The sequence below is a fragment of the Cucumis sativus genome, chromosome 2 (genome assembly GCF_000004075.3).
Source record: "Cucumis sativus cultivar 9930 chromosome 2, Cucumber_9930_V3, whole genome shotgun sequence".
Lineage (NCBI taxonomy): Eukaryota > Viridiplantae > Streptophyta > Magnoliopsida > Cucurbitales > Cucurbitaceae > Cucumis > Cucumis sativus.
The window spans coordinates 1,556,690-1,572,924 of record NC_026656.2 but is presented as its reverse complement, the minus strand read 5'-3'; the positions used below and the strand labels follow the sequence as shown (position 1 = coordinate 1,572,924).

At 34.7% G+C, this 16,235-nt stretch overlaps 3 protein-coding genes across 4 annotated transcripts; all 3 read left to right on the top strand.

The window, feature by feature from the left end:
* Nucleotides 1–1,426: 1,426 nt before the first annotated feature.
* On the top strand, nt 1,427–5,351 carry LOC101215352 (monogalactosyldiacylglycerol synthase 2, chloroplastic). The gene is made up of 8 exons (XM_004139239.3): nt 1,427–2,080; nt 2,643–2,815; nt 3,351–3,512; nt 3,607–3,748; nt 3,850–4,074; nt 4,187–4,249; nt 4,485–4,559; nt 4,830–5,351. The coding sequence occupies exons 1-8, from the start codon at nt 1,808–1,810 to the stop codon at nt 5,088–5,090; spliced, it is 1,374 nt and encodes a 457-aa protein (XP_004139287.1). The 5' UTR covers nt 1,427–1,807; the 3' UTR covers nt 5,091–5,351.
* An 871-nt stretch (nt 5,352–6,222) lies between these two features.
* On the top strand, nt 6,223–9,321 carry LOC101204449 (actin-related protein 2/3 complex subunit 3). Its single transcript, XM_011650412.2, has 6 exons — nt 6,223–6,420; nt 6,657–6,716; nt 6,890–6,998; nt 7,077–7,346; nt 7,680–9,025; nt 9,125–9,321. The coding sequence occupies exons 2-5, from the start codon at nt 6,714–6,716 to the stop codon at nt 7,820–7,822; spliced, it is 525 nt and encodes a 174-aa protein (XP_011648714.1). The 5' UTR covers nt 6,223–6,420; nt 6,657–6,713; the 3' UTR covers nt 7,823–9,025; nt 9,125–9,321.
* An 898-nt stretch (nt 9,322–10,219) lies between these two features.
* LOC101204698 (ubiquitin C-terminal hydrolase 22) lies at nt 10,220–14,816 on the top strand. Of its 2 annotated transcripts, XM_031880990.1 has the most exons (4): nt 10,220–11,421; nt 11,531–11,655; nt 11,799–11,819; nt 13,407–14,816. In XM_031880990.1, the coding sequence occupies exons 1-4, from the start codon at nt 10,511–10,513 to the stop codon at nt 14,177–14,179; spliced, it is 1,830 nt and encodes a 609-aa protein (XP_031736850.1). In that variant the 5' UTR covers nt 10,220–10,510; the 3' UTR covers nt 14,180–14,816. The 2 variants fall into 2 exon arrangements, with proteins under 2 accessions (XP_031736850.1, XP_004139406.1); XM_004139358.3 differs by lacking the exon at nt 11,799–11,819 and having other exon boundaries at nt 10,222–11,421.
* The last annotated feature ends 1,419 nt before the right edge of the window (nt 14,817–16,235 follow it).

Here is a 16,235-nt window from a genome sequence, read left to right as displayed (position 1 = left end):
GGTGTACACAAAATCATTACTTCAAATGCAAATATAATTTATCCCACACGTTTTTCTTATTTTCTTTTTTTTAATAATAAAAAGGGACGTTTGTAAAAATAACAAAAAAAAAAAAAATAATGATAATAGAGCTTATGTCACCTATATTTTATAAATTGAAAAAATAACAAATTTAAAAGTAGATTACCGTCAATTACTAATCATATTTGCCAAATTTGCAATATGCAAAAAAAGAAGTTGTTATGAGCTATTTTTTTCTAAATTTTTATGAGGTTTTTAAAATAATAACATGCAGGATGGAGGTAGAATTTCCAATTTCAAATAAGAAATGATTTTTTTTTTATTGATATTGTATTTTTTAAAAGATTTTTTTATAAATAGCAAAAACACGTGAATCTATTTACAAAATATTTAACTTGGTTATTAAGAAAATTGTCAAAAAATATATATTATTTTTTGACAAAATACTTACGTTTCATAGAAAAATTAAGTGCAAATATTTAACTAAGCTCGGATACTTAAGTTCAAAGGCTAAGTTTTTATTTTGTCTTCTCTTCAATAAAAAAAAACAAAGTCTAAAAATAATAATATTAGAAAACATAAAACTAAATTACAAACTCGAGTTAAAATTTAACCTATAGTTAAAAAAATATTTTAAATAACAAAACTTCTTAAAATACTTATAAATATAACAAATTATCACATTCTACACGTAATAAATAATGTACATGGATAACAACTAATAGTATATTAATGAATAATATCTATGATTTGATAAAATTATGGGATAGTTGCAAATTTAGCAATTAGATTCAAAATAATTAAGTATATAACAACATTTTAAAAAATTTGCAAATATAGCAAAATTTATCAAATTCTATAATTAATATAAGTCTATCAACAATAGACCATGTTGCAAATATTTGTCTATCACTAATAGACAAGTGTATCAACGATACGAGTCTATCAATAATAGTTTTGCTATATTTGCAATTTTTTTTAAAATTTTGTTATATCCTTATTATCTATTCCAATTTTCCTAAATTTTTTATAATAAAATTTTGTCGAAGGCTATATAAACTACTTTTTAAGTTTTTTAATCAGATATTGAATTATAATTTTTTTTAGAGTAATTATAATTTGTGTTAATTTTAGAAATAATAATTGATTATATAATAAAATATTTAAAAGTTATAAATATAGCAAAAATCTATTAATGATAGAGTTCTAACGGTTATAGACTCTTATGGTGTATGGAGCAATATTTGCAAAATGGTCTGTCACCATTGCTTCCATCGACTTCCAAGAGAAGGTGTATATAATAATGAAGAAAACAGTGGAAGATAAGAGAATATCCAAAACTCAAAGGGTATAATACCAAATACAAAGAAATTAAAGGGTCATTGGATTTGAATTATTGCTCGATTCATGAAGCTGAAGAAGATTCGAATCTTCCTCAACGAACATTCTCATTCTCTCAAAGCAAGAAAATGCGAATCTGACGGCCATTAACGCACCACTCTCACATCTTCCATGAATTCCCGTTTTTTACATATTTCAATGGCGCCACTCTTTGCCAACTCACACAACTTCAATTCCTCATCACAACCCACTTTCCACCATTCCTTCTTTCTCTTTCTCTTTCATCCCACAATTTTCAGCGTATAATTTCAGGGTGTTTCCCCTCAATACCCTCTTCTCCATTCCTTCTCCTCCACCCTCCTCCGCCATTGACGGCGGTCGGAGCTAAGTGGGTCTCGGTTTGATTTTCTTGAAATTGTTTCTTTGTTGGTTTTTTTTTTTTGTTATGTCTGTCGCTACGCCGAGGTCTATTACAGAGAAGGTGTTTCAGAGGGTGGGAGGGCATTATCAATGGAGTAGTACTCATAAATTTTTTGGGAATGATGGTAGAGTAGAGGATTGTTTTGATGATGATGATGGGACTTTGGAAATGGTGCAGATTGGAGCTGAGAGAACGAAGAACGTACTTATTTTGATGAGTGATACTGGCGGTGGCCATAGAGCCTCTGCCGAAGCCATTCGTGATGCGTTTCGTATTGAATTCGGAGATGAATATCAGGTGATTTCAACGATTTTCCTCTTCTGGGTTTTGACTTTTTTCTCTTATGGGTTTTGAGTTTTTTCTTATTTACACCTGATTCATGTTCGTGTCTTCTTTCGGATTTTTCTCTTCTGGGTTTTGAGTTTTGTCAGACTTACATTTTCCTTCATGCTCGTTTGTTATCTTCTGCTTTGTTGATTATTTGGTGAAAATGTTTCTGAACATGACAGTTTTGGCTTGTAATTTACCTCTCTGTTTTTTGTTGGCCTATGTTTTACGTGGAAGTTTTGCAAACGTGCTATTTATGTTTGTGCTTAATAGATCTTACAATTTACTCTATCTGGATTTTTGGTTACTCTGTTTTAGCCAAGTTTTGCTTATACGGCTGGTGTTGATCAACAAAAAAGATACGCGTCTTCTGTTTTTCTCTTTGGAGTTTTCTTCTATCTGCCAAATTTTGTTGTGTGAATCTCATTGTACGAGAATTATTGCTTTTCGTTTTGTACAAAAAATCTATGTGAGGATATGAATATTTTGGAGGAGATGACTATTTTGGCTCATTCTTCTTCTTTTTCTTCAGATTTTTGTGAAGGATGTGTGGAAAGAGTACACGGGTTGGCCTTTAAATGACATGGAGAGATCTTATAAGTTCATGGTAAAACATGTTCAGCTATGGAAGGTTGCATTTCATAGTACCTCTCCTCGGTGGATTCACTCGGTATATCTTGCTGCAATCGCCGCCTACTATGCAAAGTACATATAACATTCCCTTATGCACTTTCTCGTTCGGTTAATCTTTTCAATATATTCTCGAACTTGATACCCCTCATCCTTAACTTGTGAGTTGTTAGTACAGAATGAGAAAGAAATAACATAGTGAAACGTTGAAGAGAAGATAAAACCATCCTTCAAAACAAAAAACCCGAACAATTATAGAATTTTTTCAATATATTTTTCATACACGTCGTGGTGATTTTCTCTCTCATTTGATAATACTTGTGTCATTAACATATTTGAATGAGCAAGTGAGCCACGGTTCAACTCATGATTGCATTTTTAATCTTCAATTTCGAGTATGATTCCATATCTTGAACTCATTTCTAGTTATTGAGTGCACACTAAACAATAATTGAGGAACTGATTAAAAGTAGTAGAAAATTAACATTTAGTTGCATCGAGTCTCTATCGAAATTTGTTGGATATCTTGACTACGAAGAATTTATCTTATAGGTTACTTGTTTTGTTGGATGGGGTTTCTAACTTTCTTGCTGTTTTTTTTTGTTTGAAGGGAAGTGGAAGCTGGTTTGATGGAATACAAGCCAGATATTATCATCAGTGTTCATCCACTGATGCAACATATTCCTTTATGGGTTCTCAAATGGCAAGGCCTTCAGAAGAAAGTGGTGTTTGTTACAGTCATAACAGACTTAAACACCTGCCATCCAACATGGTTAGTTTCCAATTCACTATTTGATTCCCCATTTTCAACTAATGATGACTGATCTTGGAACTTCTTATCTAACATTTTAACACTAAAAATCCAGGTTTCATCCTGGTGTAAACAGATGCTATTGCCCATCAGAGGCAGTAGCCAAGAGAGCGTTGCTTGACGGCATAGAAGAGTCCCAAGTTCGTGTCTATGGCCTACCCATCAGACCGTCCTTTGCTCGAGCAGTACTCCAGAAGGTAGATCTATACATTTCAATACACAGCACAAACATGTAATTTTGTTTGATGGAGGTCTAATTACTTTCTTTGTCGCTCGGTTCAATTGTTTGCCGTCATAGGATCAACTTAGAGGAGAACTTGAGATGGATCCAGATTTACCAGCAGTTCTTCTCATGGGAGGAGGCGAAGGGATGGGTCCTGTAAAGAAAACAGCAAAAGCTCTTGCAGAGTCCCTTTACGATAAGGAAAATGAGAAGCCTATTGGGCAACTTGTTATTATTTGTGGAAGAAACAAACCATTAGCCTCTACTCTTGAAGCTTTTGAATGGAAGATCCCAGTTAAGGTCAGTTTAAAGGCATTCTAGGGAAGCTTTACTCCCTCAAAAACCTGTTGATTGGTAAATTTTTCATTGGCCTTGGGCATCCATTACATCTCCTTTTCTTCTTCTTTTGCAGGTGAGAGGTTTTGAAAAACAGATGGAGAAGTGGATGGGTGCTTGCGACTGTATAATAACAAAAGTATGTATTTGCTTCTTTTCTTCATATGCTACTAAAAATCTTTTGTTTATGATCAAATGTATGAACACTTGATCTAAAACCAACCCAAGTAGATCATATGTTTTGTCATTTTACTGCCTTAAATAAATAATTCAAGTTTTCTTATACAGTTAGAAATCATAATGTATAAGAAAACGAGTTATCCGATTGATAAATACTTATGGGGTAATGAATCATGTTGGTTTTTTGTTCATAGGCTGGTCCTGGTACAATTGCAGAAGCTTTGATTCGAGGGCTTCCGATTATTCTAAATGATTACATTCCGGGACAAGTAAGTGATGAAACTCGACATTTGCCCAAGCTTTAGGTTAGAGTTTCTATGGCAAACACATTGCACGTCAAACCACCGCTCAACCCAAGAGATAAGTTTATGGTTTATTATAAATCTACGAACACTTTCAACAATCTCCCTCACTTGCGAGCTTAAATCTTGCTTTAATATCATGTTAGATCACTGCTCAACCCAAAAATTTAACCTGATAAGTTATGATAAATGTAGTTATATCAACACTTTTAACATTGCAAAACGTTTTCTCCTTAGGAAAAAGGGAACGTTCCATACGTGGTAGACAATGGAGCTGGAGTGTTCACTAGAAGTCCTAAAGAAACAGCCAAAATTGTTGCAGAATGGTTCAGCACAAAAACAGAACAATTCCACACAACGTCACAAAATGCTCTCAAACTAGCACAGCCCGAAGCTGTCTTCGACATCGTTCGGGACATTCATGACCTCGCCTGCCAGCGCGGTCCAATGGCGAACATCCCATACATGCTGACCTCATCATTCACAACATTGATTTAAATGGTTTTGTCGATGCATACTCGGCATTGCCAAAGCTTGTTATCCTAGAATTGCCATGTACAGTTAGCCTCCTAATATATTCAACCAATTTGTTCAAAGGATGCTACCATGATATCCATCTTGTAAAAAAATGAAAGAAAGGTTATGTAGGTAATGTGAAAGTTGTTCATGTTGTAACTCTCTCTCTCTCTCTCTCATTATTCCTTTGATTGTTCAATACTTTTTTGTTGGACTCCTAATGAGAAATTTTGATGACCCAAAGTCATGAGTTGCCCAAACCTCAATAGTCAATACTCAATGAATGTGACCTCAAAGAAAAGAATCTTATAAAAATCACCCCTAAGATTTTATTTACGACTATATTTTTCAATTTTCAATATTTAATCACTAAACCTTTAAATTTATATAATTATATAAACGATAATATTTGAAAATTTGTTCCGAGTGACAAAAGTGTTTAAAATATTTACAAATATTATCAAAATTTTATTAGTAAAAATCTTTGATAGATGAAAAAAATGTTTAAAATATTTATAAATATTGACATATACTCCTAATTAATTTGTAGCTTACATTATTAACTTCATCCAACATTTATTTTAAGTTAAATCCAATTCAACAATTTTAATCATTAGAAATTTAGTGTCTTTTGTTTTTAAATATTTGTATGCTTTGATAGAAACTCCATTGGTCATGAACTATCGAAAACAAATTTGAAATTTCTTATGTATTTTAAAAAATAAACTAAAATATAAAATATCAGAAGTTCTAATAAACTAACATTTTTCTACGACAAAAATCTATAAAATATAAATCCTATATCTATGATGAATTGTACACGTATAGATGACAATATTTTGTTATATTTGTAAATACGTTTTTTTAGGAAAATGAATATATATATATATAAACACACTAGATATAGTTTCTCAAAGGAACAACAAAACAAAATCATTAATTGAGAGGTGAAATAAGCACTTCCTTACAAGCAAAGAAATTTATTGCAAATTGATAATTTGCAAATCAGTTCTTTTCCCACTTATACTTACTTCAAGAGTGCCTCTATATTCTTAAATTTCCAAAGAGGCCCTTTATTTGTGTTATTTTTACAACACATTGCCTAAACTTTAACATTATTCCCTTTCGTCCCCACTCGCTTATATTGACATAGTAAAATGGGAAGAAGAAGAAGAAGACGAAGACGGTGACGGAATTATTAGAAACGAAGAAGCCCATTTCTCCGGTCCCCGTCATTTGCTTCGGTCTTCCTCCTGACATTTCCGGCGGCTATTCTGACTCCGATCCGCTCATCGGAACAGAAATATTTCCGGTAAGTAACATCGAAATCATGGTTACTCAATTCTGCTGACTGCCAAGTGAGAGTCGATCGAGCTGCGGATTTCGAAGTTTATTGGGAAATTCGATCCTTAGTCTTTGAAAGAATAGCTGTTCGCTAGATTGGATTGATATTTAAAGGATTCATTTCTGAATTACCATTTGGAGACTGGAATTATTGATTAAAGAGATTGATTCTCTTACTCTTGTTTTCTCCTACGATTTTTACAGTTGGGAAGAATTCGGAGCTTGGGAAGAAGTGTAGGACGTTGATTATTGAGAAAAATAATGGTGGGTTTTCAAGTTTTTGATGGGTTTAACGCTTTTCTCGATTTGGATATAGCGTTGGAAGGGTTAGAGGAAACTTGTTCGTATTTTTTTTTATCGATTTTATTATATTTCAAATGGGTATTTTTTCTCTCTTCATGTGTTGATTTGGAATTGAGTTGGTGGTTTTGTTCTAGGTTCATCATTCTAGCTTTGTGGATGAGGAAGGAATAAGCAAGGCTTGTGGTTGTCCTTTACTTCCTTTGAAAAGTCACATAAAGGGTCCTGCTCCAGTTTCAGATCAAGGTTGATTAAGTTGTTTGTAGAACATCTCATCTCTCTGTATGTTTCATACTGAAATTTATGTTGTTTGGAAATTCACAGATAAGACTGATATTGTTGATGAAGCAATTACATTCTTTCGTGCCAATGTCTTCTTTAGAAATTTTGACATTAAGAGTGCTGCTGATAAGCTTCTCATCTATTTGACATTCTACATCAATGTGGCTTTGAAGAGGCTTGAAGGTTGCAGAACTTTGGCTGTAGGAACCAAGGCTATAATTAACTTGGGTTTGGAGAACGTTCCCGTGCCCGGAGAGTCAGGCTTTCCCTTTCCTGGACTCTTCCCTATTCCCCAATCTAATGAGGAAGCAGGTGAAGCTTGATTTTAGTCTTCTCTATATCTCTACTGCTAATATTTGTTAACTACAAATACCTGCATATAAAGATGCTCCACTACCCAATGATCATCAACTTTTTCATTTGCATTTGTTTTAGTTTGCTGGATACAGATTAGGCACTTTGTTCCTTTTTCAGATTTTCACACAATTTATGTCAGTACAACATTCTTTTCCCAGATGAAGATTTTTTTCCCAATTCAGTTAATGCAGATATATTGAGTTAATATTGTGTGGCGTAGGCTCCTGTTTCTTGTCTTATTATTTGACAATTGTTATAAGCTTCAAATATGTTGAATTCTATATGCAGAGCTATTCAGGAATTATTTGAAGCAGATAAGAGAAGAAACAAGTGGGAGACTTTTGAGTGTTGCCTATAGAACCAATGGGACTCCAAATAAATGGTGGTTAGCATTTGCAAAGAGAAAATTCATGAACATCATCATTCCTTGATGAATTTGCTTCCAAGACTGTTGATGTGAAAGTTATGAACATCAGCATTCCTTGATCACATGGACTGCTTGTGGTTTCTACTGGTATTTTAGGAGTTAGTTTGTATGAACAGAATCTGAATGTTATATCAGTTTATGCTAATGCATATCAAATTTCATCAGAAGTTAGGTCATATTCTTTTTCTTTTTAATAATCATCTTAAATGTAATGTGCTGTCATTTTACAATTTTTGTACATCAATTACACAACCCATCTTAATCAGAGGAAATAGTTTATGTCCCATCCATTCATGTTTCTCATTAATTTAAATGCCCTGTTTTTGTTCTATTCTGTAAATTAAGGTGATCTGTACTCTTCAAATTGATTTTATCTAATCTCATACCATGCCCTTAGCTGTTGTATCACATGCACACAGCCCAACTATCTCGACATTGATGACTGCATTTTTGTTTACTTTTTACCTTTAATAAAATGTTTTAAAGAATTTTGAAAGTCATTCTAGATAAACTCAAAATCTACTTACTTTTCGTTTCTTATACTTTCTAACTTATTACAAATATTGTTCATCTCTATGGTGCATACACACAAGAATGAGAATGAGATTGACTCTCTTAGTTCTTCCTAGTCTGACCTGTCTGCCACACCTATATTATTGATCTACGATTGATGTAATCAAACAAGTTTATTTTACAGTTAGCACATATTCACCATGCCCTTTCTCTTGTCATTTCTCAGACCCAAAATGTACTTGCTTTTTGTTTTTTGTACTTTCTAACTTGTTATTGTTCATCTCTATGTACATGCACAGGAATTAGTTAGAATGAGCTTGACTCTCTAAGTTCTTTTCAACCTGACCCTTCTGGCACTCTTATATTATGGATCTGTGATTGATGTAATTAAACATATTGATCATGCTTTTCTCTTGACCTTTCTCAAATCCAAAATCTACTTACTTTTTGTTCCTTTTACTTTTTAAATTGTTATAATTACTGTTCATCCCTATGTTCTTATACATAGGAACGAGAATGAGATTGACTCTCTAAATGCTTCCCAACTCGAACCTTCTATCACTCTTATATTATCAATTACCGGTAGCACGTTATTGACCACACCCTTTCTCTTGTCCTTTGTTTTTCTTTTCTTTTTTCAGGGAACTTTAATTTCTAGCAGCTATTAGCTTAGGGAGGTAATGAAGGAAGGAAGGTATATTCAAAGTTAATTTTTAAGGTTTGATTCTATTATGAGTATGTTTCTGTATTGTCTGATAAAGTGATTAGACATTTGATTTATTGTCGTCCACAGAAGCAGACAGCAAGTACAAAATCATGAAACCATTGGCCAAGAATCGTGGTGTCGATGCCTCCAACCCCTCTATGATTGGTCTTTTCCTTTACATATTTATATTTACATATCTACAGGGCCCATTATTAATTTCATTGTTGACGAATATTTCAAAGGCATTCCAAATACAGCTCAATTGACATTTTAACGTGTCAAAATGACTAATAAAATATGTGGTGCGAATCCTTGTTTTCACAAACTATTAAACGAAAATGAAATTTCATCATATTTGAAAAATAAATGTTAGTAGATTGAGAGATTAAATTTCAATTTAAACAATTGTTCGAAAAGTGTTCGATAATGTATTTATAAATTGGTGTTTACGTTAACTGTTATTTTGTAAAATCATATAATTTATAAGATATCACATACTATATGTTTTAATTTAACAAAATCAATTAAATTAAATTCATAAGATGAAACATTGTATTTTCATAATATTTTCTTTTACTTTTAAATATAATTACACGTTTTAGAATTTCAAATTTAAAATCGAATCACACTAAAAACATTCAAACGGTAAATTTGTTTATTCGAAGAGTCTACGAAGCATATTCTATACGTAGATTTTGTCAACTCGAGTTTAATATAAGTTTTACATTTATTACATTATATTAATTATATTGCATTCACTTTTTTTTACTAACCCACAGTTGTCCTTTTCTTTCCCCTTTCTTTATTCTTTGGTCTTCTAATTCCTTTTTAAAATTGAATGCAGAATTAGATTTCTAAAGTTGGAGTTCTTCAATGCTTTGATGCTATTAAATAGATGATTGGTGGTGGGAAAATGCTAACTAAAATAAGTAATTTAAACCTACTACTTAAGAAACAAATTGTGCTAAGATATCATATGGGAAAAAAATTTGAGAAGTTGTTAGTTTATTGATGATTTTTTCAACATATACATTATTTTCTAACAAAAATTTAGAGTAAGCACCAAATGTTATGATATAACTTAGAAATTTTCTAAGATTTAATTTCTTACGTGATAACACATTTCATGCAAAAAAAAAAAAAAATCATCTTTTATTACATCATCAAACTTTTAATAATAACAATTAACCTTTAAATTTATAAAAATGTGAAAATTAGACGTTTAAGTTTATTTATTTTTGCAAATCGTGAAAAAATAAAAACAAACACATAAAGAAGGGTTCATCCTCATTGCCCACAATGGTTTGTCACTCCCCATTCTCCAATCCTAGCCGTTGATATCTCAAATCCATGAAGCTTATGACTATGAAATCTAGGGCTTACACCATCATCATCTTCATCTTCTTCCCTTCTTCCTTCTTCTTCTTCTTCTTCATCCTCCATTTTCTTCCATAACCTTTCACCTTCCTTTCCATGTCTTCCAATTTCCACCACCCAAATCTCCCTTTCACCTCTCAGATCTTTCCCCCTTCTTGTCCCCATCTCGCCGACTTCCGTTCCCGCAATGGCTCCAAGTCCTTCCGCCTCCTACAAGACTGTCTCCGTGTCAAGCCTCCCGGTGGCCGCGCCGCCATCCGACGAGACCCCAACGAAGTCCCTCGTTGTAGTTCTTGCGGCGATTCCGCTCGTCCTAGGCTTTACGCATGTGTCACCTGCGCTGCAGTCTCCTGCCATGCTCCGCCATCCCATTCCCACGCTGCGGCTCATGCTGAATCAATGCCGACTGGTCACGAGATCGCTGTGGATGTTGATCGTGCTGAGCTTTTCTGCTGTGCTTGTCGTGACCAGGTTTACGATAGGGACTTTGATGCTGCGGTGGTGTTGGCTCAAACGACAGCTTCTACTCTTGGTGGAAATGCGGTGTCGTCCAGTGGTGTGTCGCCTTCGCAGCCTTCGCTTCCGCCGGAGAATCTGAGGAAGCGACGGAGGGTTGATTATCAGCCGTGGATGCCGGATCTGAGAGAGAGGGTTTTAGTGGGTGCTAACTCGAGTCCACTTGATTGTGTGAATTCGAATTTGGGTTCTGAATCTGAGTTACCTTGGGGGTTGAGGGGATTGAATAATTTGGGGAATACTTGTTTTATGAACTCGGTTTTGCAAGCATTGCTGCATACTCCGCCGTTAAGGAATTTTTTCTTGAGTGATCGACATAATCGGTATTTTTGTCAGAGAAATGTCAATGGGAGCAATGTAAGTTCGAATGTCAATGATGGGAATGGCAGTAAAAATTCGCGCATCTGTTTGGCTTGTGATCTGGATGCTATGTTTTCCGCTGTCTTCTCCGGTGATCGAACTCCTTACAGCCCAGCAAAATTTTTATTCAGGTTTTCGAGATCTTGATTTTCTCTCTCGTAGAATGTTCGATTAGTTAATTTATTGTCGTTATAAAGATGGACTTTTTTCTCAACCCATTCAACCTATGTCTGATTGTAGTTGGTGGCAACATGCTGCAAACCTCGCAAGTTATGAACAACAAGATGCACACGAATTTTTCATCTCTATTCTTGAAGGCATCCACGAAAAGGTGGACAAAGATCGGCGTAAACCTTACAGTCAAGGTAAATTTTTGCTTTTCAATATTCTGTTTGGTTTCAGATCCTTTTCAAATAATGTACATGTGGTATCTACTTTTTCATTTTTTTCCTTCTCTCTCCTAATTTGTTCTTTCCTGTTTTCCTTTTTTGCACTGGTTGTTTGGAAGTCAAACGGCAGAATCAATCAGGTTTTAGTTTTGTTGCAAAATTTGCTATTTTTTTTGTAGGTAGTAGCATTCTTATGATAGCCTGTTCTTGTCAATACCAAACTGTATGCGGAATCTTCTAAACATGGCCGGTTATATCATGGTCCACTATTGGTCTCATGTGTATGGATTTTGTGTATCCTGTAATGTCACATTTCTTTAGTGATTTTTAGCTCCTATTGGTTTCATGTGTATGGATTCTTGTATTTTTTAATGTCACATTTCTTTTAGTGATTTAGGTATTTCTTGAACATATTAGTGCTCCTCATTGAGTTTAAGTGCAATGTATATGTCTTTTCTATTACTATCTAGAAATTTGATTCTCTGTTTCTGGGTTGTGAGCTCCATATTCTTCTTGAGTTTAATGAAACCCAACTAATTTTGGTGCTGCAACACTTGTTTTGAAAACTAAATCTAACCAAAGAAATAATCTCCAGCAGTTGAACCTTCCTGGCTTGGCCAGTTCTGCCATTTGACCATCTTTCCTTAATCAGTCCGAATTAGAATTTAGGTTTCAAGGCACTCTGATAGATGAACGGAGGCTGGAAAGGTTGCTAATTCTATAGGCTGGCCAGTCACTCTGCATCAATAAATAGTTTGGTATATCTCCAATTGACTCTGCTTGGATAAGATGTCTCATTTGAGTTGGGGGAAAATCCTTAGCTGCTTAAGTGGGTATTTAAATTTTCAGTTGAAAAGCCCAGACAACAGTCAATGGATAACCCCAAGGCATATCATATGAATGAAACTTGCTGCATTGCATATATGAAAGACGATCAGCTTAGACTGATTTTTAACAATCACCTTGTTTTGTTTGTATTAGCGTGTGTTTTTTCCAAAGCCAAGATAATTCGTAGTAAGTAACCATAAAATTTAACTGCAGGATTTGAGTCTAGGAATCTTGCTATTGCTCTAGGAGTTGACAAGTGCTCAAAGATTTAGGGATAATTTCCAAACTCAACCTTGCTGGCTTGATGGTATTTTCTACTTCTCACTTGTAAGTCAATTTTTTCTCAACCAACTTGGTTATGAGTTACAAGTAGGATCATCCACCTCACATGTTTATCACGCAATGCCTTTGTTTGAGTCCAAGACGTTAAGCATATTGACTATTATGAACCCGTTCATGAGCAAAGGTCAGACCAGGTTTGTTAAGGAGTTGGTGAAAAATCTTGCAAACCATTTTTATTCATGGGGTGATATTTGTCACCTTCTACCAGTTCTCATCTTTCTTGATAATGCTAGTCACTGAGTCCCGGAAAATATCCATAAAAACTCTCCACTATTGCCAACATTTCTAATACTAGACAATTTTCTGAACAAATAAGGAAAGATAGAATTAAGGCCCTAACATTTCATTCCTTGCTTAGGGATAATACAAAAGATGAATGTTTTATATGTTCTTAAGGTTATTTGATATGAATTTCTTTGCCACTGTCTTTTAGATTTTGTTTTAGCTCAGCATTTAACGATTAAGTTCTCATTTTGGTGTATGAGAATAATTCTGATTTGATAACATAGCTTCATTTTAGTATTGAATAACTTATCCCCGTCTTTTCTCCAGTGCAGGCAATGGAGACTGTTGTATTGCTCATAGAGTATTTTCTGGCATATTGCGATCTGATGTCATGTGTATGGCTTGTGGTTTCACGTCAACAACCTATGATCCATGTGTAGACATCTCGTTGGATTTGGAACCAAATCTAGGGGGATCTGCAAAGATGGCAGCCGCAAGGTCAAATCTTCCTTGCAATGGGGAGGCAGATTGCATGAACTCAAGCCAAAACCAGAGATTATCTTCCCTGGTGGGTTGTTTGGACCAATTCACTAGACCCGAAAAACTTGGGTCTGACCAGAAATTCTTCTGCCAACAGTGTCAGGTGCGGCAGGAATCTCTCAAACAAATGTCCATACGAAAGCTTCCATTAGTTTCTTGTTTCCACATTAAAAGATTTGAGCATTCTTCGGTTCGGAAAATGTCACGGAAGGTGGATCGTTATTTGCAGTTTCCATTTTCTTTAGACATGGCACCCTACCTCTCATCTTCAATCTTGAGAAGTCGGTTTGGAAATAGGATTTTTCCATTTGATGGAGATGAACTAGATGGTTGTAATGAGATGTCGTCGGAATTTGAGTTGTTTGCCGTTATTACTCATAAAGGAAAATTGGACGCTGGCCATTACGTGACCTACTTGCGGCTAAGTAATCAATGGTATAAATGCGACGATGCTTGGATTACCCAAGTCAATGAAAACATTGTCAGGGCTGCACAAGGATACATGATGTTTTATGTGCAAAAGATGCTCTATTACAAGGCAAGTGAGAAGCAGAGTGCTTCCTAACATTTTGGTTAGATGGAATACTTCATCATGGGTCAAGATTGGTTGAAGCTCAATTGATTTCATCAGTATGCTTGTTTTCCATGGAAGCCAGTAATTGATATTTTTTTCAGTGACTAGTTGAGCTCTGAGTGGATGCCTACACATTAACACATTCTACTGTTAAGACACAGGCGTGCCCGAAACTTTTTGAAGAGGAAAATCGTGACAAATTTACTCTTGAAGGCAGACTCAGATCCCTATTTGAAGGGAACTTCTCTGGTACTTTTCCTGAACTCCTTTTCACTACTACTCAAGTATGGTGGCTAGCCTTGGAGTTTCAATACTAAGTTGTGGCTCAGCAGATTACTGATCTCTCTTCACATACCATGAAAAGAAAAGGTATGAAAAATCTAATTATAGAGCTCTCTCTCTAGATAACTAAGTATTCCGGGTGGGTTCATCGTTGCCCGGGCTTCTGATTTTAAATTTTATCCATCATTTTTTTTGGTGGAGAACCACCTCTTGGTTCAAACATGAAACTTCAACATATGGGCTGCTGCTCCTTTTGGATCTGGTGGAGTAACAGTATAATGACAGGCTGCTTTAGCCCTTTTTTATTACACGTGATTCATACTGAATTTAACTCTCTTTTGACTCTCTCTCTCTCTCTCTCTCCTGATTAATCTACTTCCTGACATAAATACATGGAACTTTATGCGGTTTTTAGTCTGTTGATGAGGATGCAAAGATATTCTAAAATGTTTTAGTTTAAAGTCAAAGTTTGCTGTTGGCTGAAGAAAGTTTCTGAGCAGCAGCATCTGTAATAAACTTTTGTCTAACGTTCAAAATTCTTGTTGACCACTCTTCAAATTACACTTCTGAGCTTTACTGAATTGAATATAAATGTCAACTTTGGTGCTAGCCAATCTGAGAGGTTGGCAGCTATTAACCCTATAAATACTGAGAAAAAAAAAGAGAGAATATTACAACATTTGAAAATTAAAGTGCATGGTTCCAGTCTAAGTATATCTCAACTCTTTTCACATGATCGGAGAATGACTATGCCCGTGTTTCAACAAAGAAAACAAGTTTATATGGTAGATCAGATTAAGAAAAGTGTTCTGTTTATTTATCAAGGATGCAACCTCAACTTTGTTCTTAGAAACAGGTTATTCAGACTATCGACGCTGAAATAGCTCAAGAGCGATCAAATTTTAAAGTTTTTGTTGGAATATAATTGATGTCTTACCTAAGACTGATCCAAGAATGTAAAGCAAAAATTAATGGCGGCCATGGATGACAATATCAGTCAACGTGCCCTAGGAACCTAATGCAACCACCAAAGGGCTTCTCCAAATGGCTTCTTCAATGCCCTATAAAATAAAACCAAATGTGATTCAATTTAATGCTTCAGTTCATGAAAGATTGCTAATCTCTCTTTATATATAACATACTAGAAGTCATCAGCAACAAAATTTCCAAGGAAGCAACTGGCAACAAGATTTCCACCACTTCTGCTGATTTAGGAGGTGCAAACTTGGGTTCAATGCCTATTGCTGCCAAACGCCATACTGAAAGGCACAAAAAATAGCCATCATAAGATTGCATTTGATGACTTGTAACATTGGATTCTAAAAAATGGGCAAAATCAATGCCATTTGGATCATGTCGATTTATCGTTAGAAATAGATGGTGCAAATATAACTGTATGCTTCACCATTTTCTCCATTTGAGTCATGTAGACATTGTGGAGAAAGGGTACAAATATTTGATATGTTGGTCGATATTATGTCAACCATGTTTACCAGAAAAAGATGTGAAGGTTGCTCAACTAACCACCATAAGCCAGAGAACACAAACAATCCAACAATGCCAAGGAACAGTTTCAAATTTTGTCCATTTTCTCCTGCATGCTTCTTTAAGAAAGAGCCTTCTTTGGTTGCTGGTGAAAAAAATGAATGAAATAACTTCAAGTATTTCTAACTAAACAATAGTTCTGATTTCTGTCAAGAAAATAATAACAAGAAAAGAAAATTGTCAGCTAAGTTGAATTAAATACTATGCATGATCCTTAAAT

Bases quoted from the DNA above. Each gene is read 5' to 3' on its own strand.
- LOC101215352 (XM_004139239.3), top strand. From the start codon at position 1,808: ATGTCTGTCGCTACGCCGAGGTCTATTACAGAGAAGGTGTTTCAGAGG. The intron at 3,513-3,606 runs GTTAGTTTCCAA...CTAAAAATCCAG, and splicing joins AACACCTGCCATCCAACATG to GTTTCATCCTGGTGTAAACA. The intron at 4,250-4,484 runs GTATGTATTTGC...TTTTGTTCATAG, and splicing joins GCGACTGTATAATAACAAAA to GCTGGTCCTGGTACAATTGC.
- LOC101204449 (XM_011650412.2), top strand. The intron at 6,999-7,076 runs GTTGATTAAGTT...GGAAATTCACAG, and splicing joins TGCTCCAGTTTCAGATCAAG to ATAAGACTGATATTGTTGAT. The intron at 7,347-7,679 runs GTGAAGCTTGAT...TTCTATATGCAG, and splicing joins CCAATCTAATGAGGAAGCAG to AGCTATTCAGGAATTATTTG.
- LOC101204698 (XM_031880990.1), top strand. From the start codon at position 10,511: ATGTCTTCCAATTTCCACCACCCAAATCTCCCTTTCACCTCTCAGATC. The intron at 11,422-11,530 runs GTTTTCGAGATC...GTCTGATTGTAG, and splicing joins CCAGCAAAATTTTTATTCAG to TTGGTGGCAACATGCTGCAA. The intron at 11,820-13,406 runs GTTTTAGTTTTG...TCTCCAGTGCAG, and splicing joins CAAACGGCAGAATCAATCAG to GCAATGGAGACTGTTGTATT.